Below are 27,988 nucleotides of genomic sequence, written 5' to 3'. Positions count from 1 at the left end.
AACTGCTAAAGGCAACAGGAAACCACCACTTCAGTAGCACCAACACATGCGAGTTACACAATGAAGAAAACACAGTACACGATTAACGTTTACTTTACTTGTGCAGAACAAGAGCCACAGACGGTTGCTACCATGGTGGCTTGATACAGGCAAAAATAACCAGAAGGCATCCCCAGGATTAATTATACAGCATCAATTTATCACATGGGGAAATTAACAGTGACTCACTAAATTATTTAACAGAATCATTTTCTAGAAAGTACTGATCTAGTCACATAAATACTGAAATAGGTGAAATACAAAACACTATAAACATTTTGTACAATGTACTTGTAGTTCTCCACAGTTTTGTTTGGTATAAAGCAAATATAATTTGGCTCTGACGTCAATGATCATTGATACCGATTTTCAAGTTTTTCAGGGCGGGGCAGTCACCCTGACGCGCCCTCTTCAACGTGGAGCCCACAACACCCCCGGGGCAGGTTCAGACTCGACTCACAGGTCTGCTAACAGCCTAGAAATGGCAAATCAGCTGAATGAACAAAACAAAGACTCTGCCGGGTAGAATAGTTTCCAACTCAGTGTGGACATCTGGGCATGGACCCAGCAGCCATCAGACTCAGAAATCACAGCCATCGGGAAAACTGAAGAAATACTCGAGACACAGCAAAGTGGAAGGCTTTACGCCTTGAGCTGCAAGTGGAGCAGCTGACCCACGGTCAGCACAGCCTCACGGCTCTGCTCTTGGCTCCCCAGCCAGGACAGAGAGAAACAGTCACTGGGCGAGCTGGGATGTTCTTATTTATAAGCTAAGAAAATGAAGAGGGCCCAACCAGGGCAGGTACGTATTTTAGCCCTTAGGACAAAGTTGGTCAAAGGCAAAGCGGAGAAGAGGATTTCTATCTGTAGTAACATCCTTCTTTCAATTTCCCAATGCAGGGAAACAGTGAAAATACTTTCAGGTCTTAGGAAGCACAACACCCGGACAGATTAAAAAGCCATGCTGTGCATCTGTCATCCCCACTGGCCCCTCTGAGTGACCATGCTCGGGAGAGTGCCACAACAGGAAGCAAAGCCCAGTGGTTTGGGGAAGTCTTTCAAAGGCAGGCCACAAGCACAGCTCCACTTGGCTGATGTTCTTTGTGCAGCACTTTTTCACCGTTTCTGATTCACCATGTTCACTTTCCTCAAATTAAAGACACATTTTGGGTTGTGCAATAGCATTCTCAGCTTTCCAAGGCAGATTATTTTAATGCTGATATGAAGGAAATTATGACTATCGGAATTTAAAGAAAAAAAGCTTTCTATGCCATTCAGTACTGGAAGTTTCCTTGAAAGCCAGAGATCTGTACATCTCTAAGTATCAATGTAAGCAAGCAGATGAGATGACTCGGAAGCCTGGTTCAAGTGTGCGTGTTTACAGAGGCACGGGCAACGACCACGGACACGGGAGGGATTGACCCAATGTAAGTAACAAGACCCAGTGTCAACGCTGGTACAGCACATCTTTGCTGGTCCAATAAGAACATACTATAGGGGCCGGCCCCCTGGTGTAGTGGTTAAGTGGTCGAGCTCCGCTGCTGGTGGCCCGCGTTCGGATCCCAGGCGGGCACCAATGCACCACTTATCAGGCCATGCTGTAGCGGCGTCCCACATAAAGTGGAGGAAGATGGGCACTGATTAGCCCAGGGCCAGTTTCCTCAGCAAAAAGAGGAGGATTGGCGCAGATGTTAGCTCAGGGCCGATCTTACACACACACACACACAAAAAACCTTAAAAAAAAAAAAAGAACATACTATAAACACTACTACACAAAGTTAATAAAAAAACATATCATGTCTGTACAGTCATTAACAAATGGCCCAGCCAGGCTGCGGGTTTTTTTTTTTTAAAGATTTTATTTATTTTTTTTCCCCCAAAGCCCCAGTAGATAGTTGTATGTCATAGCTGCACATCCTTCTAGTTGCTGTATGCGGGACTCAGCCTCAGCATGGACGGAGAAGTGGTGCCTCGATGCGCACCCGGGATCCGAACCCGGGCCACCAGCATCGCAGCGCGCGCACTTAACCACCAAGCCACAGGGCCGGCCCCAGGCTGCGGGTTTTGACTTTCTGCGCAGAGCTGTCCTGGAGATGCCCAGTGGGCAACTAGGGGTCGAGACGAGACTAATGGAAGGAATGTAAGCCAGAGTGAGGGCGGTGCCGGCCACAGCGCATGTCCTATGCTCTTCCCACCCAGGACAAGGAAAGTCTCAAAAGCAGCTCTGCAGGAAATTGCCTCATTTACTAATAATTTAGGAAAATGTTCGTTTTGTTTCTGGTCCAAAATTTAGAAAATCGACACAGGCTGAAGCCACTTGTGAGGGTGGAGGGAGGGGCACGCCATGACGTGCAGCTTTGTAGTTCCACATGAGACAGGGACCAGAAATCCCTAGTAATACTGGGACGCAGGCGACTGCCTATCTCGTTACACTCAGGTGACAAAGTCTGTGAGAAGGCCAACGTGAAGACCCTGCAAGGGGGCAACCAAAGGCATGTCCCCTTCTCTGTTCATATCCCACTGTCGGCAGCTGGCGCAGCAGCCACCTTTTCGAAGGCGGAGGCAGGAGCCCCGTGGAAGTGGTGCTTTCACTTGGGTTCTCACAGATCAATGAACCATCCCACCACCCCAGCCACCTCCAAGCAATCCTCTTAGCTGTGTTTTGGGGGAAGCAGGAAAAGAGGAGTGGGACTAGAAACCTGGGGAAGCCACAGGAGAAACGTCTGCACAGTGAAGGTGAGCTGGTCACGCACGCAAGGACACGCCTGCCTGTCCTCTAGACGCAGCTCAGCTTCATGAAAAGGTTATAGTTGAAAAGGCCTCATTTTCATCCATCATCATGGCAAACTTTTTCAGGTAGGCAGAACTTAATGAGACGTAATTATTGCTCTTTGTTACCAAGACATTTGACCTACAGGACGGGCTGTTTTTATATTTTCCAGTTGAGAAGCCAACTGGAAAACCAGTGAACCAATTATGGGAGCCAAGGACCTGAACCGCAGGGAGGGGAATGACACTTAGGGAACAATTAGTGCCTTAAACTCCTTTCCTCAGTTAATTCGCTCAGTCCCAGCAGGCAAGCTTCCGACAGCCAGGTGGCCAGAGCATGGCCACTAGTTGGGCTGCATCTGACAAGCCCCACAACTCGAGCTTGGAGCAATGGGGAGGGCCTCAAGGACTGGCTGGCGATGGACCTGGTCTGATCAGAAATCGCACCAGGAGGCGAGATGAGGGATGAGGTGAAGAGGTCAGGAGCCTCGAGCCGACACAGGCTCTGGGAGGGGCCCGGCCGGCGGGCTGCGGTTCAGAGGGGGCTCACCCGGCACAGGCGGTGCATCCCAGGAGCATCTGTGCCTGTGCTTCCTTTTTAAAAAACTACTGTCATTTTAAGTGCAGCATAACAAAAACTGAAAACACTGCAAACCTTCTTCCCACTGCTCCCCCTGCTCATCCATTCACAAGGGAAAACCACAACATCCTCTTCCATGAGACCAAGTTAAGGCTCGGCTCCTGACCAGCTGAGTGAAGAAAGCGCACCCACGGGAGCCCTTCAGCACAGCCTTCGTTACATACACGAGCCCAGGACAAGAGAGAATGTCAGCATCTCCCTGCCCCAAGTTAAACACTGAAGATGTCTGTCCTCAACCTCTAGGGCCGGAAATCACCACATCGGGGGTCACTGGCCAGAGCCCTGGCCACAGGTGAGGGACAAGACCTTTGGGAGGTAGGGGCCTTAGTGTAGCACAGACTCTGAAAGGGGGTGGGGCACCCCTCCCCTCCACGAATGACCTGTCTGCAAGTGGTACCTTGCCAGATGCTGGCAGCTGTGGGGTGGGAGGACGCCTCAGGTGGAACGGTGGGAAGGCAAGGGCCCAATGCCCCGCCCTCAGCAGCAGGAGACCCTTTGTCTGCACCCTATCTGTCCCCTCCCCACTCTGCCCAGCTCTGTGGTCTCTCAGGCTGCTGTGACCTCTGTGCCTAGCTAGTGGGCGAAGTGGCCTCTGTCCCAGCACAGCAGTCTCCCCAGATGGCTGAGGAGTTGGGTGGCCTTGGATGGCTGGCGTGGGGATGCTGGGTTCCCTCCACTAGCACCAAGCGGGGAGCGGCGTGCACTGGGACCCAGCTCTGGCTTCACAGTTGTACCCCCCAGAGGAATTTGGGCCTGGCCTCCCTGCAGCTGGAACTGCCTGCCCGGCGAGAGGTGTGCAGAGGCTGGTCCCTGGTCCCAACACCCTCCCGTGTGCTCAGCATGGGGTCAGCGGGAGGCGGTTTTCACATTATTTGGTGATGGCTCAGTGGCAGCTGGCTCTGGTCTCTGCCCTAGGGAGCTGACATCTGGGATTCCCCATTCAAGTTCCTGACAGTTTTGACTGAAGACCCAAAAAAGGAGCAGGAAAGGCTATACATCCCCCAGTCTCCTGCACTCCAACTGTGACCTGTGGAGGCTGGGTGTCCCCGAGCCTGGTTTCCAGGGAGCAGGAGAGGCAGAGGGGATCCCGTGTCAGCGTGGAGGAGAGCAGCAGTGGGTGGCGCCTCAGGGCCCTCGGCACGGGCTGAGGTTTCCAGAGCTCAGTGGTGTGGTCTGGGGTCCTTAGGGACCAGTGACTCCACGTCATCCTCCGGCGTCCTGCTGGTGGCTGCAGCGAGGCTCTGCATTGCCTCCCGCTGGTACTGCCTGGCCTTGCTGTAGAGCAGGACGCCAGCTGTTACCAGGACGGTGCCAATGGCTGACACGCTGGTGACTTTGTTGCCAAAAACTATAATACTGAGCCAGATGGACAAGGCGTGCTTCACGGTGCTAGCAACGCTGTAAGGACAGAGGAGGGCCAGAGAGGGTCACAGCCTGCACTCAGGCCTGCGTCCAGCCCCACGGCCCGCACACGCCAGGCGAATGGCAGCGCTGCTCTGGCACGGTGGCAGCTGAGCGCGGGGCGGGGCCGAGGACGCCTTTAATAGCTTGCTCCCTTGCCCCTCCTTCTTTCTTTCTTTTTTGGGGGGACTTTTTATTAGGAAAAACGTTGAACAGAGACGTAGGGAAATGATGAGAGCCATACTCTCATCTTCTAGACTTAATAATTAACATTTTGCCTCATTTGCTTCATCCTTTTTTTGACTGAAATATTTGAAAGTAAATTATAGACATTATGACACTTTACCCCTAAAAACTTCCATTTGCTCTCTAAAGAGAAGAAAACTTCGCACACACCTGTGATACTTTACAGCACCAAAGAGCAACGGTCTCTTAGAGAGACTGTCTGTTAGGTAAGGACAGTGCTGTACAGACAATGCTAGGACTTGTCAAAATAAAGTGAAATACACCAAAATGTCAACAGTGTTGTCTCTGGGGTTGGGATTGTGGATAATTTAAACTTTATTTTTTGTACTTTTCTGCCTTTTTCAAACTTTCTATAATGAGTAAGTATCGCTCTTATAACAACAAAAAAGCTATTTTCTTAAAAAAAATTGGTTTTCTGTTATCTTTTTTTGAACCATCACTAATGATCACTGAAAAACAAAGTTGCAGGAATATTTGGAAATAACTCCTTGCCCCAAACAGAAACAAGAATGTGTGACAGGGACAGTGACCACCATGAGCTCCAGAAGAACTCAGATCACGACTGCTCGTGATGTTCCTGCAGACACCTGCTATTCAGGACCCAGGAAACGTGAGGGCTGGATGGGCAGCGGTCCAGCCACAGCACAGCACCTGCGGACCTGCATAGGGATGGTTCTGCTCCTTGACTCCTGAGCTGCAGTACGTGGCTCGTGCACTGCACAGCTGCTGGGCTCAGGTGGATGTGAGTATTTACTGTCCTGGCCCAAGCCAGATGAAAACAAGCAGAGAGAGGACTGGGCTGTTCCAGAGAGTGGCGACAGCGTGTACGCCTGGATAAACTGAGGCTGCTGCAGGTGCGGCTCAATGAGGCTTAACAGTAGCAAGATTCGATCACATCTAGGGACAATTCCACTTCTCTCTGGTGACAATTCAGGAGTTAAAGAACAAAAGACCACGCAAGAGTATGATGTAGCCAAAGCTGCAGGCATCAGCACATGGATTTCTAGGCCTGGTGGGGACATCGGCACATTCCTTTCTATTTGTTACCGAAAACTCTCCAGTCTTTAAATTGTGCTTTCATTAAATCTGTCCAGTTATGGAAGTGAAAAGAAGCTAATGAGATGTTTAGCTCACCTCTAAGTTCCCAGAGCTGTGCCATCCAATATCAGAGCCAATGGCCACGTGTGGCTATTCAAAGTGATTAAAATTAGATAAAATTAAGAATTCAGATCCTCATTGTGCTCACATTTCAGGTGCTCAGTAACCACGTGTGGCCCATGGCTCCCCACCTGGACAGCGCAGGGACAGAGCGTTCCATCACTGCGGGCAATTCCACGGATGGTGCTGGTCTAGACAGAAGAATACTCAAACTACTCCAAACAACTTCTACTCTAATGTAACCATTTCTAGCGGGGATTTCCCTAAAAATCTATTTCACACACTTCCTATTTGTATTTCAAATAGCACCAATACAAAACTGCCTAGTAATTATGATGCATGACCAGTCGTTACAACAGCATTCTGCAATCACAAATATCTTTCATCAACACACCCAGATTCCAAGTCTTCTCCTCTGCAGATAAGCTGGGGGTCCCCATGCTCACCTGAAAGTCACAGGGGAAACTGCCCCCATGAGGGCATAGGCTGTGGCGCTCTGCAGGTGGAAGAACACGCCGTCCGTCAGCAGCAGCAACGCGACGTCCTGGTTGAGACTGAAGCTCTTCCCGCTCCCCCCGATCACAGGCAGGCCCTATGTGCCAGGACAAACACGATGCTCTGCAGGGGCCCTCTTCTTGTGATCAATCACCCATGGAAACACAGAGTGCCACCCAGTCCTCTGGTAAATGAGCTGAGGTGGAAGAGAGCTCTGAAGAGAGCCTTCCAGGGCGGCAACTGAACAGCATTTATCAAAACTTTAAACATGTGCATACACATGCCAACGAGCACGTGAAGAGACGCTCAACATCACTAACTGTCGGAAATGCAAATCAACCCTACGAGATACCACCTCACATCCATGAGGATGTCTACTATTAAAAAAAAAATCCCAAAAACAAACAGAAAATAACAAGTGTCGATGATGATGTGGAGAAAAAAATTAAACATAGGAGGATGATTGGCAAGGGATGTTAGCTCAGGACCAGTCTTCTTCACCAAAAAAAAAAAAAAAAAATTAAAGAGAATTACCATATGATCCAGCAAATCTGCTTCTGGGTTTATACCCAAAAAACTGAAAAGAGGGTCTTGAAGAAATACTTGCACACCCATGTTCATAGCAGCATTATTTACAATAGTCAAGAGGTGGACATAACCCAACTGTCCCTCAAAGGATGAATGGATAAACACAATGTGGTCTATCCATACAATGGAATATTAGCATTAAAAAGGAAGGAAATTCTGACACAGGCTACAACATGGATGAACCCTGAGCACATGCTAAGTGAAATAAGCCAGTCACAAAAAGACAAATACTGTGCTATTCCACTTACATGAGGTCCCTAGAGTAGTCAAGTTCATAGAGGCAGAAAGGAGAATGGTGGGTGCAGCGGCTGGGTGGGGTGCTGAAGGAGTTCAGAACACACTTCCCCTGAATATGCCTCTTTGGCATAAGGATTGTTTTCAGCTAAAGACAATTAGAAAACAGCAGGTGCAAGAAGGATGCTCTGAGCTCCCTTTTTCTTCCTGAGAGCAGAACAGGAAACCCCCTCAGGGAAGAAACAGTCGAATCCTCAAGGACAGGAGTCAGGCCGTGAGAATTCTGCGCACAGACCGTGCTGAAACAACTGCCATCTTCCAGCAGCCTGCCCACACAATCCAGTTACTTTTCCACAATTGTCTCTTTGTTCAACTGAACAGGAAAACGCTCAGGTTTTGCAACTTCTTTGGGTCTCTGCTGCCTCATGAGGGCTCCCGTGTCACATAAAGCTTATATTAAATAAATCTGTGTGCTTGTCTCCTCAGAATCTGTCTTCATGTCAGTTTAATTTATGTCAGTTTGAATTCTCAGGCCCAGCTGGAGAACCTGGGAGGGGAGAGGTCAAGTTCTGTCTCCCCTACAGGGGGAATGAGGAGTTAGTGTCAAATGGAGACAGTTTCAGTTTGAGATGACGAGTAAGTTCTGGTGACAGATGGTGGTGATGGTTGCACAACAATGTGAACATACTGGATGTACATTTAAAAATGGTTAGAATGGTAAATTTTATGTATGTATATTTTACAATAAAAATAATTTTAGATGTGCATATTCTTTCAATTAACCATTCCAATTCCAAGAATGTGTCCCAGAGAAACACCCTCATCTGCTAAAGACATGACACAAGAAGTTCCCTGCTGTGTGTACGTAACAGGGAAAAGCGCCAAGCAATCAAACATCCATCCACGGGGCAGTGATGGGTTAGGGCAGAGCCACACCAGGAGCACGATTATAGGACGGGGCAGCCCAGTTCCATTTGTGTTAAAAACAAGAAGGTCCGCACAGATATATAAGATGCTTTTATAAGACTAACAGAATCACACTACATACCATTACCACGTACAGTCACGTCGCTTAATGACAGGGGCACGTTCTGAGAAACGTGTCGTTAGGCGATGTCGTCGTTGTGGGAACGTCAGAGTGTACTTACACAAACCTAGGTGGGCTCTATGGTACTGAAATTGTGCGACCACCGTTGCACATGTGGTCTGTCGTGACTGAAGCATCGTTAAGCATTTATGTCACGGCATGCATGAGTATGTTTCTAGCCACACAGATGCCTCTGGAAAGGGGTCCTCTAGTAGGACTGGGAGGGACCCAGAGACAGACCTTCTCTCTTGTTTTACATACTCCTGCCCTGTTGATTGTTCTACGGCAGCCATATGTTACTTTAAAATAACAATAATAATAAAAAATAAGCAAGTCTAAAAACCCTCACATACAAATTTCAGAAAACTCCTCAACTACAGCTGTGGATTGCCCCCGGTGGGCAGGAACTCGCATCACAGACCCGCCAAGGTTTGGCTTCCACTTTCTCTCCCTTCTCCTTGGAGGCACGTTCACTGACTCTCTGTGAACAATTCAGCAAAGCCACAACACCTTGAGCTAGCCACGTGCCCTGGAGTTTTAAATCATTCGGCTCTTGACTCACTGAGGATAAATGGCAGCGCAGGCAACAAGGAGCGTCCCATTCCTGAAACTTACCATGAAGAAGACCCAGGCTGGAACCAGCATCGCCACGGCCGCAGCGCTGGTGTAGAACTGCAGCTCGGCAGCCCTGCGGGGCAAGAGAGGCACCTGACCCTCTGTCCACGCCGGGAAGAGGCCAGGTTCCAACCCAGATACTCCACAGCAAGAACCTTCTAAAGTACCCAAGCACACTAGAAGCTTCTATTCTCCTGGGAGGACAAGGAGGGCCCGGGCGTGACAGAGCCAACCTACACGGCTACCGGAAATTAAAAGGCAGCCACAGAAGAGCTGGTCGTTCAGGTGCCTTGATGGGGTAGCTCAAAACAGTGGGTTTTTTTGTGTGTGTGTGTGAGGAAGATCAGCCCTGAGCTAACATCTGCCAATCCTCCTCTTTTTTGCTGAGGAAGATTGGCCCTGGGCTAACATCCGTGCCCATCTTCCTCTAACTTTATATGGAACGCCACCACAGCATGGCTTAACAAGCGGTGAGTCAGTGCACGCCCAGGATCCGAACCGGCGAACTCCGGGCCCTGGCAGCGGAGTGCACGCGCTTAACTGCTTGCGCCACCAGGCCGGCCCCAAAACAGTGAGTTTTTTAATTGCAAGTTTCAACAAGGTACTTTATTTATTTATTTATTTATTTTTCGTGAGGACGACCGGCTCTGAGCTAACATCCATTGCCAATCCTCCTCCTTTTTTTCTTTCTCCCCAAAGCCCCAGCAGACAGCTGTATGTCATAGTCGCACATCCTTCTAGTTGCTGTATGTGGGACGCGGCCTCAACATGGCTGGAGAAGCGGTGCGTCGGCGCACGCCCAGGATCCGAACCCGGGCCGCCAGCAGCGGAGCGCGCAAACTTCACCGCTAAGCCACGGGGCTGGCCCAACAAGGTTCTTTTAAACGCCACCTAAGCCAAGATGGGAAAAGTGTTCGGTCTCCAGGGCATCCTGTTCTCCCCATGGGCAGGGGTCCTCTCCGGTGCATGAAATTGGAGATCTCACTTGTTAATGATACTTACGAGAACCTGTATTTGTCCCCGCTCAGGAGCTTTTTTGAAAAAACATTTTGCAAACTAGAATAAAGAAAAGAAGAGGTCAGCCGTCGATATAGGAAGTTAGCGTGAGCGGCAAGCAGACGAAGCACTGTGGCTCCCAGCAGTGACAACGCTGGTCAGCACCTCGGCCGGCCACTGCATGTCCGCTGTGAGCAACTCACACTGGGCGTTTCCTAGGCATCACTCCACCACGAGCGGGCACCATGCCTGTCCCCTCTTACAGATGGGCAAACCGAGGCACTGAGAGGTTGAGCAACAGGCCTGAAGTCGCCTAGCTCTCAGGTGTCAGAGGATCCCAGGATCCCAGAGTCCCTGCTCTAAGTGCTGCATAAAACCCCACTCTGAACCAAGAGTTCCCGTAAATCAGCAACTGCCACGGGCTGGGCACCCAGGGACCCAACATGTGGCGCAAGTGAACAAAACTAAGCACATGAAGTAGAAAACACATGTAGCAACGTGTAGAAAAACACAGACAAAACCCCTGAACGGGACAGACAGACCACGGAGAATTCACACACAGCCAAGGATAAAACTAAACAGCGTCCAGCTTCCTCAGGACACAGGAGTTGGCACTTAACTAACGACTCTGCCCTCTGGACTCTAGAAGCAGGGCTTTATTCTGTTGTAATGAAAAAATTTAGTCGAGGACGAAATCAGACAGAAGCTGTCTCGACGGAACCATAAACCTGAACAACCGTTTCAGAAACATTGAGAGCACAGATCAGGAGCCGTTCAGAGAAGCTCACCGGCTCCATCTCCCGTCTAGGGATTTCACTACAGGACAGTCAGAAACTTAGACGGAGACTCGTGTCAAAAAAAACCTCCTCGCAGATTTAAACAGAAGAATCCTTTAGTCGTGGAGCATCTGCGAGGTGAATGAGGAGGTGGTCACAGAACTCTGGCTTCTGGACCAAGTCCAGCCAGGGAGCAATGCTCGCAGGATCACACGGAGTCATAAAGCGAGATGCAAACTGAACATGTGATCTCACCCGCATTGTTTCTATGAGCTACAAATGCAGAGGGAAAAAGCTGGAACCAAGTACATGAAGTGTAAGAAATGAAATTAAACATGATTTTTGTTTTTACTTAGCAGTATTATTCAAAACCTCAAGGTGGGCCTGTTCCACTTTAGCGGTAACAGCAGCAGTAACTCTTGGATACCCATGCTGTTGCCTCCTCTCTTCTCAGAAATAGGGGAAACCTAGAAGGGATTAGTAATTCTGAAAGAACAGGTTTTGCTGAGGTGTAAGTGTGGTCTTCAACAGCACAGCCCATATGCAAGACGACCCATTCTAGACTAATCTAAACAGCCGCTCGGAATGTGATGCTGTCCCCTCTCCTACTGCAGGACAACAAAGCCTTTCCTCACTTCCAGCCACAGGTCCACACCACATGAGTCCAGCTCTCATTGCCCTCTTTGCAGTGGCAATGCAGGACACAGACCACCCACTAGGCAGGAGAGGGGCCGCCCGAACAACCGGAGGGCTCCTGGCCACCACTCCAGGAACCGCCCCTTGTTCCAGCTATAAGACAGCCTCTTCTGTTTTCTTTAGCTTGAATGCACACATATTTCCTATGTGGGTAGGGCTGTGTTTACTTTGTGCATTTCAGCATTTATCAGCTACCTGTATCCCTACGATGAGTGTTTTCAAGTATTAAGACCACGTATCGTCAAATTCTGGCTTCTTTTTTGAAAAAAAGTGACCTTACTGGGGCACTTACTGCTTTCTATTTGGAAAAGACAGCATCAGACGTACCCAGCTTTGAATACGGGGAGTGACTGAGTTAACCTGGATGCAAATACCCACCATCCAGGTGACGGAAGGCGAGTGCTACTTCTCGAGCACACCGTGTCCCCACGCTCTTCATGACTCACCAGTCCATGATGTTGGTGGATAACGCAGCTGAAAACCCCAGGATGTTGAAGCTTATCTCGGTCGCTGTGCACAGCGCCAGCCCTGCCATGACCGGGATAAGGGAGAGGCTGACCAGCAACCCTGAAAGGGCATAACACACACAAGAGACGGCAGGAATCAGTACACCTGGCTGCGAACTCTCATCCAGGTGCCAAGGCTGCTTCCACCCCCTCTATGAAAGCTACAGACTTGCACTTTAATCTGCAAACAAGTACATGTTCTACCAGATTCTTTATGTGGGAGGGAAAATACCGCAAATGAAAGTCCACGTCTACAAATAAGTCCCATTACCCCTCCAGAGCCAGGCACCTCAGAAGGCTGTTTCTCTGTGAGGTGCATCTGCTGGGCCTGGGGGGCATTATGAACCAGACCTGAGCCCTCCGCTTGGAAACCCCACCTCCGTGCACGCACCCATGGTTCCATGACTTCTCACTTGCAAAATGAGGAAGGTGAATGAGATGGTCGACGGTGGCCAGGTAATTCTATTAAAAAGGGAAAACCAGGGGCAGGGAGGGCTGCCATTTAAAGCCTGGTGCAGGGAGGCTTCTATGAGTGCCCACGTGGACTTTATTCCTCTTTTTTAACTTTTATTTTTATTTTTTTGCTGAGGAAGACTGGCCCTGGGCTAACACCCGTGCCCATCTTCCTCTTTTATATATGGGACGCTGCCCCAGCATGGCTTAACAGGCGGCGTGTAGGTCTGCGCCCGGGATCTGAACCTGCGAACCCCAGGCCGCTGAAGCAGAGCCCGTGAACTTAACTGCTGCACCACCGGGCCGGCCTGACTTTATTCCTCTTTGCTTCGTTCTGAAATCTAACAACCTGAACAAGAATGGTAAACAAATCCACTCAGTGCAATGGAAACTCACGGGTGCGGCCCGCACCGTCACGCTGGAAACGGGGCACCGCACCTCGTCTCACCTCTGCTTTCATTCCAGATACAGCCCTGAGTTTATGTGGAAGCTCAAAACAGACGAGGGTATGAGCCTTCTGTGCTTGGGAACAGGGAATAAAAGCCCAGCCCCCCGACGCTCTACGTTGACCTCGCAGGCAGCGGTCTTCTCCCCGTCACAGGACAGTGCTGTCCAGAGCAGTAACTCAGGCTCCTCAGGAAGATCAGTGAACTGACGAGCCTGTGAGTCAGTCAACACAGCCAAGCCACAGGCCCCAAGCAGTCACGAGGCCAGGAGCATAAGAAAGGTGTGTTGGGGCAGTGGGTGGGGGAGATCTGCGTCTCGAGTGCCCTCTCGGTTCTCCATCATTTGGTCTCGTCCTCTGGTCTGCCTGGAAATTTTTGTTGAATGACGGACATTAAGTATGAAAGGCACAGAGAGAGCTAGATACCGTGAGTGCAGTCTCCTCCTCCAGGAAGAACTTGTTCTGCTGCTGGGATGCAGTCCAGGTGTGACAGATGCCTCTAGCCATAGGGTTCCCTAGATTCGGGTCCCAGATGAAAGTCCGGGCCCTCCCCCCTTGGCAGACCCCGCCAGCTCCTGCCCTTCAGCCCCATGAGGCTGCTCCGCCCAGATTCCCAGCGCTGCTCGAGAATTAGCAAATGCCCCTGTGTGGAGGGGAGGCCGGGGTCACTTCTTTGGGTGACTCTTGGCCCCAAAATCTTGGCCCCATGAGTCCTGGTACCTCGGTCACTCTCCAGTGCCTCCCAACACATTTCTTTCTCCTAAATTTTGTCAAGATTTTCTAATTGTTCTCAGCAAGAGAGCTGTTTTGCTACAAGCTTATCCACCACAGCTGGAAGGCAAATCTTGTCTTTTTTTTTTAATTTTTTGTTTATTGCAGTAACATTGGTTTATAACATTGCAAAAATTTCAGGTGTACATCATTGTACTTCTATTTCTACTCAAATCATGTCTTCAAGTCATTTGAAATAAACCTTTTTGTGTGGTTAAGCTACCAGCTTGATGTGCAATCAGGCTCATTTGTTTCATGTTGCTTATAATTTTTAGGAATGACGCGACTTGATTTTGCTTTACCATCAGCTAAAACGTCTGCATGGCTCCCAAGGCACATCTGTGAGAAGGCCAGCTGTGTCCTTGTCCCCTCAGCAATTCTCCTCCCTCCCTCTACGGTAGGTACTCGCCTTATTTTAGGATCTTGCCATTTTCCTAATTGAAGCAAGTACATATCTACATCTATTAGTGCTCGTCTTAGAAAGATTACATATCATATGCATTATTCTGCACTTTACTTGTTTTCACGGAACAATATCGGATATGCTCCTTCTCATAGAGGTTGTAGGAGAAACAGGGAGTGTGTGTAACGTGTAACTAGCTGGAAACAGCCTGCCTGTCATTAAAGGTTGGAGATGAGTAAATAAATCCCATGTGCTGAACCCTGGGGAGGACGGAGAAGCACAGCTGAAAAGCAGTGAGGAGCAAGAAGTGACAAGGACGAGGCGGTCAGAGGGGCCAGGAAGGATGCAGGTGGGTGGCAACTCAGGAAGGGCAGTCAGGCGCTCCGTCCAGCAGGGGAGCTGGGACAAGTCACTGCGCCTGCCGGAGCTGAGCCCTCCTGCCACCAGGCACCACCTCGCATGACGCGGAAGACAGTCTTATCCTCCTGGGATGAGGGACGGCCCCTGAGGTTGGTCATCACTTCTTTCCCAGCTCCTACTGCCCCCACCAACCGGAACGCCTCTGACCCCCATGCAGCAGACGCGAAAAAACACCTAAGTGAATGAGGCAGCCTGTGACCCCTACAAAGACGGGAGAGAAGTGACGGCGTTCGCCAGCGTGAAAGTGACCCCAGCCCGGATGGAGCCGCCACGCCAGGCACAGGTGGGCAGGGGGAGGGTAAGGAGTGGGTGCCAGCCGGAGGGGGCCCCTCACCTGTGTCCTCGCCTAGGATCATGCGCGACATGATCACGGTGAAGATGGGCGCAGAGCTCTTGACCGTCTCAGCGAACGAGACTGCCACGTTTTTCAGGCTGACGAGCCCCAAAACCACCGTGGTGAACCTAAGAAGCCGACAGAAGGTGAGGACGGATCAGCTCTTCTATAGGAGAGACGCACTCGCTGAGGAGCTAGCCCGGCCGCAGGTACCTCCAACCCAACCCCGCTTCTCCTCCTCCTCCTGCCTCCTCCTGCTCACTGGCCTTCCTCGCCACTTCCTCTAGGCCGGGCCCTCCAGGAAACGGCTTTGCCACCCACCTGCAAAGACTTCTGCTGCTCCACCGTCACCAGAGCATCAGACCCAGGGAGGAGGAGGCATATTACTCTTAAACCATCATTAAATTGCTTTCATGGCTGTTCCAGAAACAATCTGATCAAATACATGTGGCATTAAAGCCACAAAACCAAATATATTTGTTGTCCTAAAATCTATATAGCCCTTATAATTTTATAATGTTTACACTGAAAACACACCTATCATCAGTTAATCATGTCAGTCAGCTGACTTCACATTCTTAGTGATGGGAAAGATCTTTTATATATAAAAACACTTAGACACTCAACCAAAAATGTCAGATTCCTTACCTCATTAGACCCACAAACAGCATGATCATGATGAAGTTGGGTGGATAAGAAAGCCGGGTTTTGTGCTGATATAAACAGCAAGGAACAAATATTTTAATGCATCCAATAAACGTAGTTGACAGCATTTGCACAGCACCTGAAGTAGGGAGACGAAGGGGCCAAGCTGAAAAAAGAGAATTATTTCCCTTCCTAGTGCACAGGCAGACAGAACATGCCATTCCATGTTCCCAAGGCACCCTCGTCTCCCAAGCTCTCCTCCTCCCTCTCGGGGGCTGTTGGCTCTTTCCTGCGCTTGTCACACATAACGCACTGACCCACAAGCACAAGGGCCCCTCGGCTCTCGGCCCCGGATGCTAAGGGTCTGGTTACCTAGCATGCTGGGCTCCCCCTCCAGCAGGGACAGGATGTACTTGTTGAGAAAGAGGGTGCAGAAGCTGAAGAAGAACCACAGCGTGAGGTGGAGCAGGGCCCGGGAGCTCCACACACCCAGGTCCGACTCGATGATGGTGGTCTCCGTGATGGTGATAGTGAGCATGTTCTCCTCCGGGGCTCGGTCACTCTTAGCGAAGACAATCTTCTCACTTCGGTGGCCGAAGAGAGAGCCCCAGTTGAAGAGCGGCTTTCCCCTTGGCTTCTCCTCGGGGCCAGGGGTGAGCTCAGCCGCTCCCTGGGGTTTTCCTGACACAGACATGCTGCTGCCACAGCGAGAGAAAGGCGTTTATCTCAAGGACAGCGGCCAGCATGGGTCATGCTGACTCCCCAGGTGCAGGGACCCCAGGAGGGAAGGAAGCGGCGATCCTGGTGGCATACCTCTCCCAGAAAAGTGTGGGGCACAGGCTGAAACAGCAAGAAAAGCAAAGGTGTTAGTTCTGTCTGTGAACATTTCAACGGCCTCCACGTTTTAATGACCAATTTAACATAATTTGAAAAATGCAAGCGTGGAATTTCGGCCTTGTTTCCTTACTGTGTTAGTCCACTGCCCTGGGACGCGGGCAGCCCTGGCTGCAGTGTCCCATCCTCTTGGCTGCCTTCCCCTCACCACAGGGCAGGACCCAGAACCCCCGTCTCGCCGCCCCAAGACCCCTGGCCCCTGAGCTGGTTCAGCTCAGCCCAAGCCTGAGGTCTGTGCCACCTGCTCCCTGAGGCTGTCACAAGGGGTCTGCACCTTCCCACCCATTCTGGAACCAGCCAAAGCCACGGAGGAGAGGGGCCACCATCCTGGGCCTCTCCCCTCATGGATCTTGGTCCCACAAAAACTTTTCCGGCTGGGCTCTCCCAGGCCCTCACTGACTTTTTAATATTTTGTCCAGCATTTCGAGTTGCTCTTCACGGGAGGACTGCTCTGCCACTGCCAGAGACATTGAGTTTTCAATCCATCTACCGGGTTTCATTTTTTTTTTTATAAATTTTTATTTTATTTTATTTATTTATTTATATCCCCCAAAGCCCCATTAGATAGCTGTATGTCGTAGCTGCACATCCTTCTAGTTGCTGTATGTGGGACGCGGCCTCAGCATGGCCGGAGAAGTGGTGCGTTGGTGCGCGCCCAGGATCCGAACCCGGGCCACCAGCAGCAGTGGAGCGCGTGCACTTAACCGCTAAGCCACGGGGCCGGCCCTATCTACTGGGTTTTAAATTTCAATGATGGCATTTTTCATTTATGGGTGTTCTACTCGGTTCCCTTTCAAATTGGCCTGTTTTTCTCATAGCGTCTTATTGTTTCCTTTTCGATTCCTTCTTTACATCTTGCATTTTTCAGTCTCTGACAGTGCATTATCCAAAGACCTTATCAACGTAATCCTGTCTTCTGTGTCAGCTGAGGCTGGCTCTTGGGGGACAGTTCCTGGTGCACTTCATACATAATCACCTTCAGCAGATCCTGATATGTGGAGCCCTGCACTCTGGGCTGAGAGAATTCCTTCTAGAGCTGAGGGTGTGCCTTTAAACAGGTTTGGAGTCTGCCTCTGCCAGGCGCCCCAGGGGTGTCACCAACCCAGGACCAACTTTATGCTACTTTCTAGACAAACCCTCAGCATATCAAACCTACACCTGCTTGGTGCTCAGGCCTGTGGTCACGATTTCTCAAGCGAGAACCCTCCCCTCCCCTCCTAAGCCAGAAGTGGTCTCTCCCCTGTGCTGGTCGGCAAGTTCTCCAAGGTTCTCAGTGACAAGTGTCTGCCCCATCTCAGGAGGGCCGGAGTCTGACCTCCTTCCCCTGTGACATCAAACCTGAGTCCCCAGGCTGCCCCCACCTGGCCCAGGCAGCCTCACATGGCTGACCGCTCGAACTGCCTGTTCGCTCACAGTTTCTGAGAGCTGGGGTCCCCTTTTATCTAGAAGGGCTCAGTTACGTACCTGAAAGGGCGCCCGTTCTATTTTACCCCTAACGTCTAGGCGTGCGCAGCAGGGGGTATTTAGCTGTTGAGCTGGCTGCACTGAGTGACCAGGGGGTGGCTCCTCTGCCACCCACCAGCACTGAATGAGGGACGCACACTGTCACCTCCCGGCCGAAACCCCTCCTAGGAGCTCAGGCCACCTGCCCCACCGCTCCCTGCTCCTCTGCCTGCAGGCGCTCAGAGGCCTCAAACACAGCATGATCCAGACTGAACTCGGGGCTCTCACCACACCAGCAACCTGGCTCCGGCCCTGCTCCCAGGCTGGGGCAGCACCAGACACTCAGAACCATCCTTCCCCTCCCTCCCTCAGCTCCCAATGTGCGCTCGTCTGTCCATCTAGCACTCTTGGTCTGCCCAGTCATACCACTAGCTCAGTGCCACGAGGTCCCAGCAAGCACCCTCGGCTCTTCCAGGCCACCCACGTGCACCCCAACCCTCAGTACACTAGGGCAGCCTCTCCAAAATGCACCCCAGACCATGACAGGGGCGCACCTGGCCCTTCCAGGGGCTCCTACTGACCCCGGGATAACTGTGAGCTCTTCAGCCCCTTGGGCGCTGACAGCACCAGGTCTCCATTAAAACGCCCACCTCCTCTCGCTCTTCACCAGCCCAGTCCGACTGTCCTGTTTGGGGCTACAACATGCTGGGAGCTAAACCTCCATGGGCTCAGGAATCCCCTGCAGCTGGACTGGCTGTGCCCTGAGCTGGGGACGTAGGGAGTCTGTGCTCCCCCACCTCCTCCTCCCTTGCCAGGAACAGGGGCCTGGCTGCAAGTGGAGGCAAAATGTAGGAACAAAGCCCACTGCTATGGCGCAGGGTCCCTAAGAGCAGAGAGAGACAGCACCCCACCCGAGCACCCCGGGGGTCCCAGACTGCGCCTCCTAGGCTCCTCACTGCAGGAGCCAAATAATCCCAGTATGTGCACACCCAGCGTCCTGGCTTCCCGCCGGGCCCTCTCCCGGACTGGCCGCACCCCCACCTTCCTGGGGCCTTGTGCCCTGCCCTCTCTCCTTGCTCCCTTCCACCTCCAGGACACATTTCCCACCCCTCCGTGGGCTCCACCCTCCCAGGAAAGCTCCCTGTCAGGGCCAAATCCTAATTCCAAGGCCCCCAACAGCATCAGGTTCCTCTCTTCAGGGACTCTGGCATGGTGTATGTCACACGTACCCTACAGCCACTGCTGAGTTTCCAAAACCAAATCTGCTGGCATGACAAGGAGTCGACGCTCCAGAAACACCCACAGGACCAAGAAACACAACGAAGAGCAAAGGTGCATGTTGCAGGCCCGGGCAGGCAATCTGCTGTCCTTCCTCTTCCAGGCACAAAATGAAGCTTGGGTTCAAAATGCGTGGACTGCCAGCTCCATGCGACCAAGCATCTCCCTGCTTCACTTAGCTCTCATCTGAGAAAATCACCACGTCCCGGGCAAAACTACTGCTAACAGCAGGTTCTCGTTCCCCTCCTCTCCAAAGTCCCGAGAAGCCGTGTGACCCAACATGCCTGCTCTCACCCTGGCGTGGTCAGAGATTTAAGGAACTAGGAGCCACCGTCTGACAGACGCACACGTTCTCCCCGGATCAAGACCTTCAGCAAGAAGCTGCCGTGTCAGTGATGTTTCGGCTCCTTGGCTGACTCTCGGATGTGGCCAGGTGGAGAGCTCCCACGCTGGAGCCGCCCCCGCCGAGGCAGCCATGGCTCTGTGACTGTCGCCGAACATCCCCACTGACCGCTGGAAACCGCCGACAAGACCAATGCCATCAGATTCCAGACCCAAACTGTCAGATGTGACCTTTCGAGAGTCACTGCAAGTGACAAGGAACAATGAGAGAGAAAACCAAAGCGCTCGGCTGAGGCTGACGCGGGAAGAGGGCTAGCGGCCCGGGGCTGTGCGCACCTTCAACTCGCACCAAAATCCGCTTCACGAGGTCCTTCCTGCAGCAATTTTTGTTAGTAGCAAAGCACAACCTAAATGTCTTTCGAATGGAAGAAACAAGTACCCGTCTACTCGTGGAACAGGAGTTCGGGCAGTCAGAGGACAGGCCTTGCCACGTGCGCTGACAGGTAAATCTTACAACTGCCGGAGCGCTGACACAACAAGACTGAATCGGGGAAGGAAATATACAATATGGTATATTTTTAGTATGGTATTTAACAAAAAGCTGTTAAATATGCCAAAACGTTATATGTTGTTTATAAATAAAAACATAAAAAATTCTGAAAAAGGGTGAAGAACAAAGAAGTCAAGCCATGGTCATCTCCTGGAGGAGAAAATGAATCAACCCAAGAAACTTCCGACACAGCACTTAGGATGTACGTGCTCAGATTCAAGACAAAAAGAACTCTCAACAAATACCGACCTCTAAATGGTAGGCTTTTTTGCTGAGTCATGAGTTAGGAATTCTGGATTGAACAAATAAATAAATATGTTGTAGACAATCGGAGCGAGATTTGTTACTGTCGGCGAAGACAGTAGCACACAGAAAGGAGGAAACAGAGAATGAATCCTGTGGTGCTGGCCTGAGTGGAGGCATCAGGTCTCAGAACTCACGGTTTTGAGAGAGAGATGGACAGAGGGATAGCGAGAGGTAGACACGGATGTGCTTGTGCACAATGCCTCTACTTCTACACCTGTTCACAGCTCTGTCCACTGTGGGGCCTCGCAGCAAGACAGCCCAACAGCGACGAGCGCACCCACTGCCCTGACATCAGTTTCTAAATCTCACGCTCCACCGAAATGAACTAGCCTCCCGGAACAAACGGCCGATGCCAGGCTAGGGCATTAGTTGAGCCAGAAAGAAAGGAACTGCTCAAGGAATGACGGGGACACGGTAAAAGGACACAGGAGCAACAGTGAGGGAACGCCCTCTAGTGAGACCTGGGGCAGTGTGAGGGGGAAAGTGAACACGGCCTTAATAAAGGATTAGAACCTACTGAGTAAAATAAGGACCCGGGTGCCCACAGTGATAAACAAATGAGGAAGAAGAGGAAGCTCTTCCTCACGGTACAAAGCCAAATGACCACTGTAAAAGGAAAGATGGAATCAGAAAACTCACCCCCAGGCAACCATCACCATAATCAGACTAACAAGCAACTCAGGCGCTACAACTACCAGATGAAAGTCCAGAAATAACAGGATAGTTATATCCTACAAGGTGCATGTTAATTACAAGGGGAATGTCAGAGAATTGCAAAGGGTAAAAGATAAGGAACACTTCCTCGGAGGAGGAGACAGTGGGGGAGGGGGGACCTGCCTATCAAGATACTAGGACTTTTAGGGCATGTGATAACTCACTGCAGAGATAGACAAATAAACAAATAAAAAAGAGTACAGGGTCCAGAAACAGGTCTATGTGTACATGGAATCTGGACCTATGACAGAGTGGTGGTGCAGGCTATCGACGAAGGAAAGCTTCGTCAGTCTATGATACTAGGATAGTTGTTATCAACACCCGAAATAAAGAAATTGGATCCTCATCTCACAATTCAAGAGAAATAATTAGTAACATCATGGAGCACTTACTGTGAACCAGGTAAAGTCTGAGGAAGCATTTTACATACATTAACTCAACAAACCTTCCAACTACCCTCCTAGACAGGACTGCCCTCATCCGCATGAGCCACACAGAGAAAGACGGCCTCAGGCTGTACTCCTGTGTAAGACTTAATGTGTAAAACTTTATGTTTAGGGAAAAACGTAAGAGAATGTCTTTCTGATTCTCAAACCCAAAAAGCATTACCCATAAAAGAAAACATGGACAAAACAGACTAAATTGGCAAAATTAAGAACTTTTGTTTCATCAAAATACACTATAAAGTGAAAAGACAAGTGACAACCTGGGAGAAGACAGTTACAATGTGACAAAGGATTAAAATCCAGGATATATCAAGAATTCCTACAACTCAATAGGAAATATGGGCAAAAACACACATCACAGAAGAGGATTTCTAAATGACCAATCAGCACAAGAAAGGGTGCTGTATTAGCGCTCTACTGCCCTATAACAAATTACCCCACACGTGGCAGCTTAAAACAAAAGAATACTTAGGCCCTCAGTTTCTGTGGTCCAGGAATCTGGTAGCAGCTCTGCTGGGTGTTCTGGCTCAGGGTCTCTCATGAGGTTGCTATCATGGTGGCAGCAGGGGCTGCAGTCCCGTCTGAAGGCTCGACTGGGGCTGGAGGATCTGCTTCTAAGCTCACTCACATGGTGTGGCTGGCATTCACTTCTCAGTTCCTCGTGGCTGTTAGCAGAAAGCCTCCCTCAGTCCCTTGCCTGATATGGGCCTCTCCACAGGACTGCTCACAACCCGGCACCTGGCTTTCATCAGAGCGAGCCAGCTGGGGCGAGAGAAAACACCCAAGAAGGAAGCCTTCTGAAGCTTTCTGTAACCTCATCTCAGAAATGGCCTTGTTTCACGTTTGCTGTATGGCATTCATTACAAGCAAGTCGTAAGTCCAACCCAACCTTAAGGGGGGAGATTACAGAGGGTGTGAACACAGCTGAGACCACGGGGTCATCCCGTGAGACCAAGGGATGCCTGCCACAGGCACTCAGCCTCAGTAGTAGTCAGGGAACGGAAAAGTAAAACCCCCGTGAGACGGCATTTTATGCCACATTGGCTAAAACTAACAAGTCTGACAATACCAAGAGTTGTTGGATAGATTTCGATCAAGAGGAACTCATACATCGCTAGTGGAAGTGTACACTGGTACAAACACTTTGGAAAATAAGTTGGCATTATCTTGAAAAGTGAACATGCTTTATACCCTTACAACAGCCATTCCGTCCTGGAGAATTTCCCCCAGAGAAAGTCCTGCACGTGTACATGGCAAGACGCATATAAGAATGTCCAGAGCAGAACTGCTCATCATCACCACAACTGGGGACACCCAACTGTTTATCCGCAGGAGAATGAAAACACAAATTGTGGGATTTTCACACAATGCAATATTGGACAGCAGTAAAAAGGAATAACACGTAGCAATACACAAAAAGAGTGGAGTGACACGCAGGTCTTCTCAACACGCATGATGGTTGACTGAATGAAATCAACGTTTATCGAGAACTAGCCTGGAGTCTAAATCGTGAACAGATCACGCACTCCGGGGTGCAGCAGAGACCCTTAGAGGCTGTCCTAGGCATCACATGCGAAAGCTGGGAGGAGCTGGAGATCATCAGGTCCTGAGCTCAGAGGGTCCTACTCACCAAGGTCCTGGCCAGGATCATAGCTGCCTTCCCGGCCCGTGGCTCACGTGTTTCCACGGCCCCTTCTTCTTTCTTAGTTCACGTGATTTAAGTTGCTTTCAGTGAGAAGTAATTCTTGCCTTGCAAAAGACCGAAGGTCAGCGACCCTAATCTAACAATCAAAAATCGACTTTAAGAGCCAACAGCCGACCTTACCCCAGTCTGCCTGGAAACCGGTGGACCTGGCTGGATGTGGGGCATGGGGAGCACTGGCTACCCACAGGCCACTGGAGATGAACGTCTGCCTCATCTCCCTCTCAGATTAGAGCACAAATAACAGGAACTAAACCATAGCCTTCTCTGCCTCGCATGCAGTAGCTGGCTACTGAGCTGCCCTTGGTAGGCCAGGGGTCGGCTCAACTCTTCTCCTGCCCTGAGCCGTCCTCAGAAGAATGTGCACATGTAGGACTAATAGGAAACCAGGTCTACTGAAATGCGGTAAGTGACACATCACAGGAAACAAATCTGTGACATCTTCACTTGGTAAAAGCATGCACTCCATGACACAGCCTAAACGGGTCCAGCCTCCGCTGACCCCTGCAGGGAGGGGCGCAGGACCAGCTGGGAAGGTGCCCTGGGCTCTACAACAGAGACAAAGCTGTGGTGCTGCTGGGACCCCCGCGGCACATTCACCACTGAAAAAAAGTTCAGCGAGAGGTTAGTGAAAATAAAGATGCCAGCTTCCCCCATCCAATTCTGCAGACCCCTAAATTCTAGGGCCCGTCCGCCTGAGATTAAGAATCCCTGTTCTGGGCCGGCCCTGTGGCTTGGTGGTTAAGTGCGCGCGCTGCGATGCTGGCGGCCCGGGTTCGGATCCCGGGTGCGCATCGAGGCACCACTTCTCCGTTCATCCTGAGGCCGAGTCCCACATACAGCAACTAGAAGGATGTGCAGCTACGACACACAACTATCCACTGGGGCTTTGGGGGGAAAAAATAAAATAAATAAAATCTTAAAAAAAAAAAGAATCCCTGTTCTAAAACAAACAATTTAAGATGTTCTCAAATACCTGGTGAGGAAATCTAGATTGGTTCAGATGGTCAGCACGGCCATTTTAGATAAAACGTATGAAAATCTATAAATTTTATACACTACAATTCAGAAAATCCACGTCTGGGACTTGATCCTGAAGAAACTATCCAACAAAGGTCCACGCTTGTACATACAAGATGTTCAATCAGCTTTATTTTTAACATCAAGCAACTGGACAATATCCAAGTGTCAAATGAGGGATTTGTAATAAACTCTGGCACACTCACATGACAGGCACTCTGTGCATTACCATGGCAGCCACTGTAGCCCTACAAGTTTTGACAAAAATGTATTTATCACAGACTAAGTCAGAGCAGAGTTACAAGACTTTTGTACAATATGCTCCAATTTTAAAAGTATGAATGGTTCAGAACATGTGCCAAGTGACCAACTGCGGTCAGCTCTGGGAGGTGGATTCTCAGATCCACTAACATTTTGTTTCTTATTTTTTTGCATTTCTCTAATTTTCAATACATTTGTATTGCAAACGGGTTATTTTAATGTAAAAACCTCCTACTCCCACTCTTGATGACCCGTGTCATGCTGTTTAATACTGTTTCACTCTGCTTTAAAATGTTACTTGCAAGTTTAAATATTTTTGGTAAAGTACATTGTACTCTACTAAAAAAAAAAAAAAACCTTTAAAAAAGCCGCTGAACAGACACTCCATCTCTAAACAGAAGTTTTTTCTTAACAGCAGCGGTAAGCACTTCGGGCAAACGACCTGGACGTCCCCAAGACCCAGGAAACCAGGTAAAGAACTGGATGAAGTTGTAGCTCGGACTGGCCGTTACCCAACCCAATTCACAAACCAACATTCCGCTAGAACCAGCACCGGCAGGACGGCAGCCATTCTATAATGTCCAGTTTTCTAAAATCCTGGGCAGAAAAAACACCAATTTCAACGCATTCGTGGGCGTTCGTGCCCTTTGGCTCCAGAGCAGATGAAACGTCTTTACCTGGCTCTTTCGGGGACGGCAGCACCTGCGGCTCCAGGTCCGGGGGCTTAAAACAGAAAACCCCGAGCCCCCGCCTGCGTCCTCCGCCCCGCGTGGCCCCGGGGTGCGGCGAGGAAGAGGCGGACGCAGGGTGGGAACGCGGCGCCCGCCTGCGAGCCCTCCGCAGTCCGGAGCCGAGGCCTCGAGTTCAAGCGGACGAGCGTCCCGCGGCCGGGCCGTGCGCTCCGGGACCCCACGCCGGCTGCCCGGAGCCGGTGACCGCGGGCCGCGCCGTGGGGCCTGCGAAGCGGGGGCGGGAAGACGCTCCACGCGGTGGAGAGTGACTAGGAGCGCAGGGCGCGTGATGGAGAAGGGACGGCCCTACCCGGCCTCAGGGCCAAGGGGCCTCTTGAAGGAGGGGACAGCCTCAGGCCGAGAGGGGCAAGGGTGTGCAAAGGCCCTGGGGTGGGCCGACTGGAGAAAGGACGGCGTCCGGGGGGGCCGTGAGAGTAGGGGAGGGGGCTGCGAGCGGGCCGGCGCGGCGGGCTTTGGCCCCGAGTGCGATAGGCGACCACCAGGGGCCCCCCTATCGTTTGTTTTATTCAGCGTTTCCGCGTGGACCGGCCGCGCCCTCAGAGAAGGGACCCAGACACACGCATCACGGAATCTACTCGCGACGCAGGCCCGGAAGCCATCGGGGCGGGGCGCCTCCCCGCACCCCCGGAGGCGACCTCAACCCCGGAAAGCGCCGTGGGGCAGATCCCCGGGACTGCCGCGCCCCACGCCGTCCCCTCCGGCGGCACGCGGCCCCGCCTCCGGGCGCGCGTCACGGGAAGCCGGGGAGCCAGGCCCGACGGCCCGACGGCCTCGGGCGCCCCTCGCGCTCGCCCGCAGCCCCCGGCGCCGCGGCTCCTCCACCCACCGGTCGCAGCAGGGCCGCGGAAGCACGGCCGGGGTCTCCGCGCGCATCCGGGGGGCGCGGGGGACGCCCGGGGCCTCCGCCTGCGGGCATCGGCGACAGCGCTGCCGCTCGCGGTCGCGGACAGGGCGCACACCCGGGGGCTCTCGCCGGCGGCAGCGGTCACCGCAGGGCGCTCGGCCGCTCCGCGCCCCGGCCGGGTCCTCCCCCAGCCGCCGGACGCCGGCGGGGGCCAGCTCCCGGGCGGGGCGGGCGGGGGCGTGGCCCGGAGAGCTGGCCAGCCGGCCGGCGCGCGCTTCTTGGCCCAGGGCCCCCGCCCACATCGAGGCTTTAAGGGCGCGCGGATTTAAGGTGGCCGCGCACCGCCGGCGGGGACGGCGGCTTCCGGGGTACAGACGGGGCGGCCCGCGGCCACCGGGGCGTGCCGAGACGGGGGCCTGGGGCGGTGGGTGCTACGGGGCAGGGGCGGACAGACCAGCCGAGCAGCGCCTGACCACGGGGCAGCCACCGGCCCTCCGCCGGGCTCTACGCGAGGGCCGGGCAGGGGGCAGGGCGAGCTGCAGACGGAAGTACCCGCATCCGGCCCGGAAGCGACGTGCCGGAAGTGACGCGCCGGAAGCCGGCGGCGGCTCACCACCGCCCTGTGGGACCCGCTGCTCAGTGCTCTGATCGCCTGGGATTCCCGGCCGTCCCTGCAGAGCTGGGGACGGAGAAGCCCCCGTTGGCGACGGCACCCCCACGGTCGTCCCCTGACACCCTCCGGACCGTACCACGGTGGCCCAGGGCGGGGTGTGGTGTTGAGATGGCTCCCTCCTTGGCCGCCCATTGTCACAGTCCGGACCGTACCGCCGTGGCCCAGGTGGGGTGTGGCGCTGAGATGTCTCACCCCCCCCCACCCTCACCCCGCGGCCGCCCATTGTCATAGTCCTGACCGTACCACTGTGGCCCAGGCGGGGGTGTGGTGCTGAGACGGCGCTCTCCGTGGCCGTCCATTGTCACAGTCCGGATCGTACCACCGTGGCCCAGGGCGGGGTGTGGTGTTGAGATGCCCCACTCCCTCACCCTCACCCCGCGCCCGCCCATTGTCACAGTCGGGACAGTACCACTGTGGCCCAGGCGGGGGTGTGGTGCATGGCTCCCTCCGCGCCCGCCCACTGTCATAGTCCGGACCGTACCACCGTGGCCCAGGCGGGGGTGTGGTGCTGGGCCAGTCCGCGGAGGCGCTCGCCCCTAAGCCCCCAGCGGCCGCTGTCCGAGTTTTGGTTTCAAGGGACAGCAAATACAATCCAAATAGGCCTACTTTGGAAGAGAAAGACCAGGGAGTGTTTGTTGATGGAACTAGCATCAGAGGAGCTTTGGGCGCAGCTGAGTCCTGAGGCCACGCCCCAGGTGGCGGCGCTGATTGGCCGAAGCGTAGCGGAGCTCCGCCCAGGGGCGTGGCCCTAGGCCACGTGAGCGCGGGCTGTGCCTGGCTGGGCTGCATCTGAATGGTCGCAGTGCAGCTGGGAGGACCGGTCCGGCGTGAGTGGGGCGTTCTCCCCCTGCTTACCTCTATGGGTAATTTTTCAGGATCAAGGTTATCGGTAACCTTCTTAAAGATTACTTTTTTGTTAAACTTTATTTTTCTTTATATTATTTTTAAATTAGTAAAGTTCTCCTTCAGATCTTGTTCAGATCTTGGCCAGAGTATCAGTTAATGAACCGTGGTATGGGCCTACCCCAGGGTGCCCACAGGCGAGG

The 27,988-nt window shown here is 52.2% G+C and overlaps 1 protein-coding gene across 6 annotated transcripts; it reads right to left on the bottom strand.

Annotated features, from left to right (window-relative positions):
- Positions 1 to 77: 77 nt before the first annotated feature.
- Positions 78 to 27,320, bottom strand: SLC35E2B (solute carrier family 35 member E2B). Of its 6 annotated transcripts, none has more exons than XM_087446985.1 (11): positions 27,186 to 27,319; positions 26,252 to 26,948; positions 16,531 to 16,557; positions 16,207 to 16,415; positions 15,721 to 15,856; positions 15,073 to 15,200; positions 12,187 to 12,307; positions 10,275 to 10,328; positions 9,273 to 9,345; positions 6,700 to 6,845; positions 78 to 4,846 (listed from the first exon to the last, which is right to left on the bottom strand). In XM_087446985.1, the coding sequence occupies exons 2-11, from the start codon at positions 26,569 to 26,571 to the stop codon at positions 4,609 to 4,611; spliced, it is 1,452 nt and encodes a 483-aa protein (XP_087303111.1). In that variant the 5' UTR covers positions 26,572 to 26,948; positions 27,186 to 27,319; the 3' UTR covers positions 78 to 4,608. The 6 variants fall into 6 exon arrangements, with proteins under 6 accessions (XP_087303111.1, XP_087303109.1, XP_087303110.1 ...); XM_087446983.1 differs by having other exon boundaries at positions 16,090 to 16,415; positions 27,186 to 27,310; XM_087446984.1 differs by lacking the exon at positions 26,252 to 26,948 and having other exon boundaries at positions 16,090 to 16,415; positions 27,186 to 27,320.
- Between the last annotated feature and the right edge of the window lie 668 nt (positions 27,321 to 27,988).

This window comes from Ceratotherium simum, chromosome 22, assembly GCF_057802395.1.
Source record: "Ceratotherium simum simum isolate JZ-2026a chromosome 22, ASM5780239v1, whole genome shotgun sequence".
In the NCBI taxonomy this organism is placed as follows: domain Eukaryota; kingdom Metazoa; phylum Chordata; class Mammalia; order Perissodactyla; family Rhinocerotidae; genus Ceratotherium; species Ceratotherium simum.
Note: the sequence above shows the minus strand (reverse complement) of the source record. Positions and strands in the feature narration are given on the sequence as shown.

What these genes read in the sequence shown, in the direction of transcription:
- SLC35E2B (XM_087446983.1), bottom strand. Translation starts at nt 26,571, where the DNA reads ATGTGGGCGGGGGCCCTGGGCCAAGAAGCGCGCGCCGGCCGGCTGGCC. An exon ending in GATCCTAGGCGAGGACACAG is followed by an intron (nt 12,308 to 15,072) that starts GTGAGGGGCCCC and finishes ATGCCCTTTCAG; the next exon opens with GGTTGCTGGTCAGCCTCTCC. An exon ending in GTTTCCCCTGTGACTTTCAG is followed by an intron (nt 4,847 to 6,699) that starts GTGAGCATGGGG and finishes CTGTCCTTACAG; the next exon opens with CGTTGCTAGCACCGTGAAGC.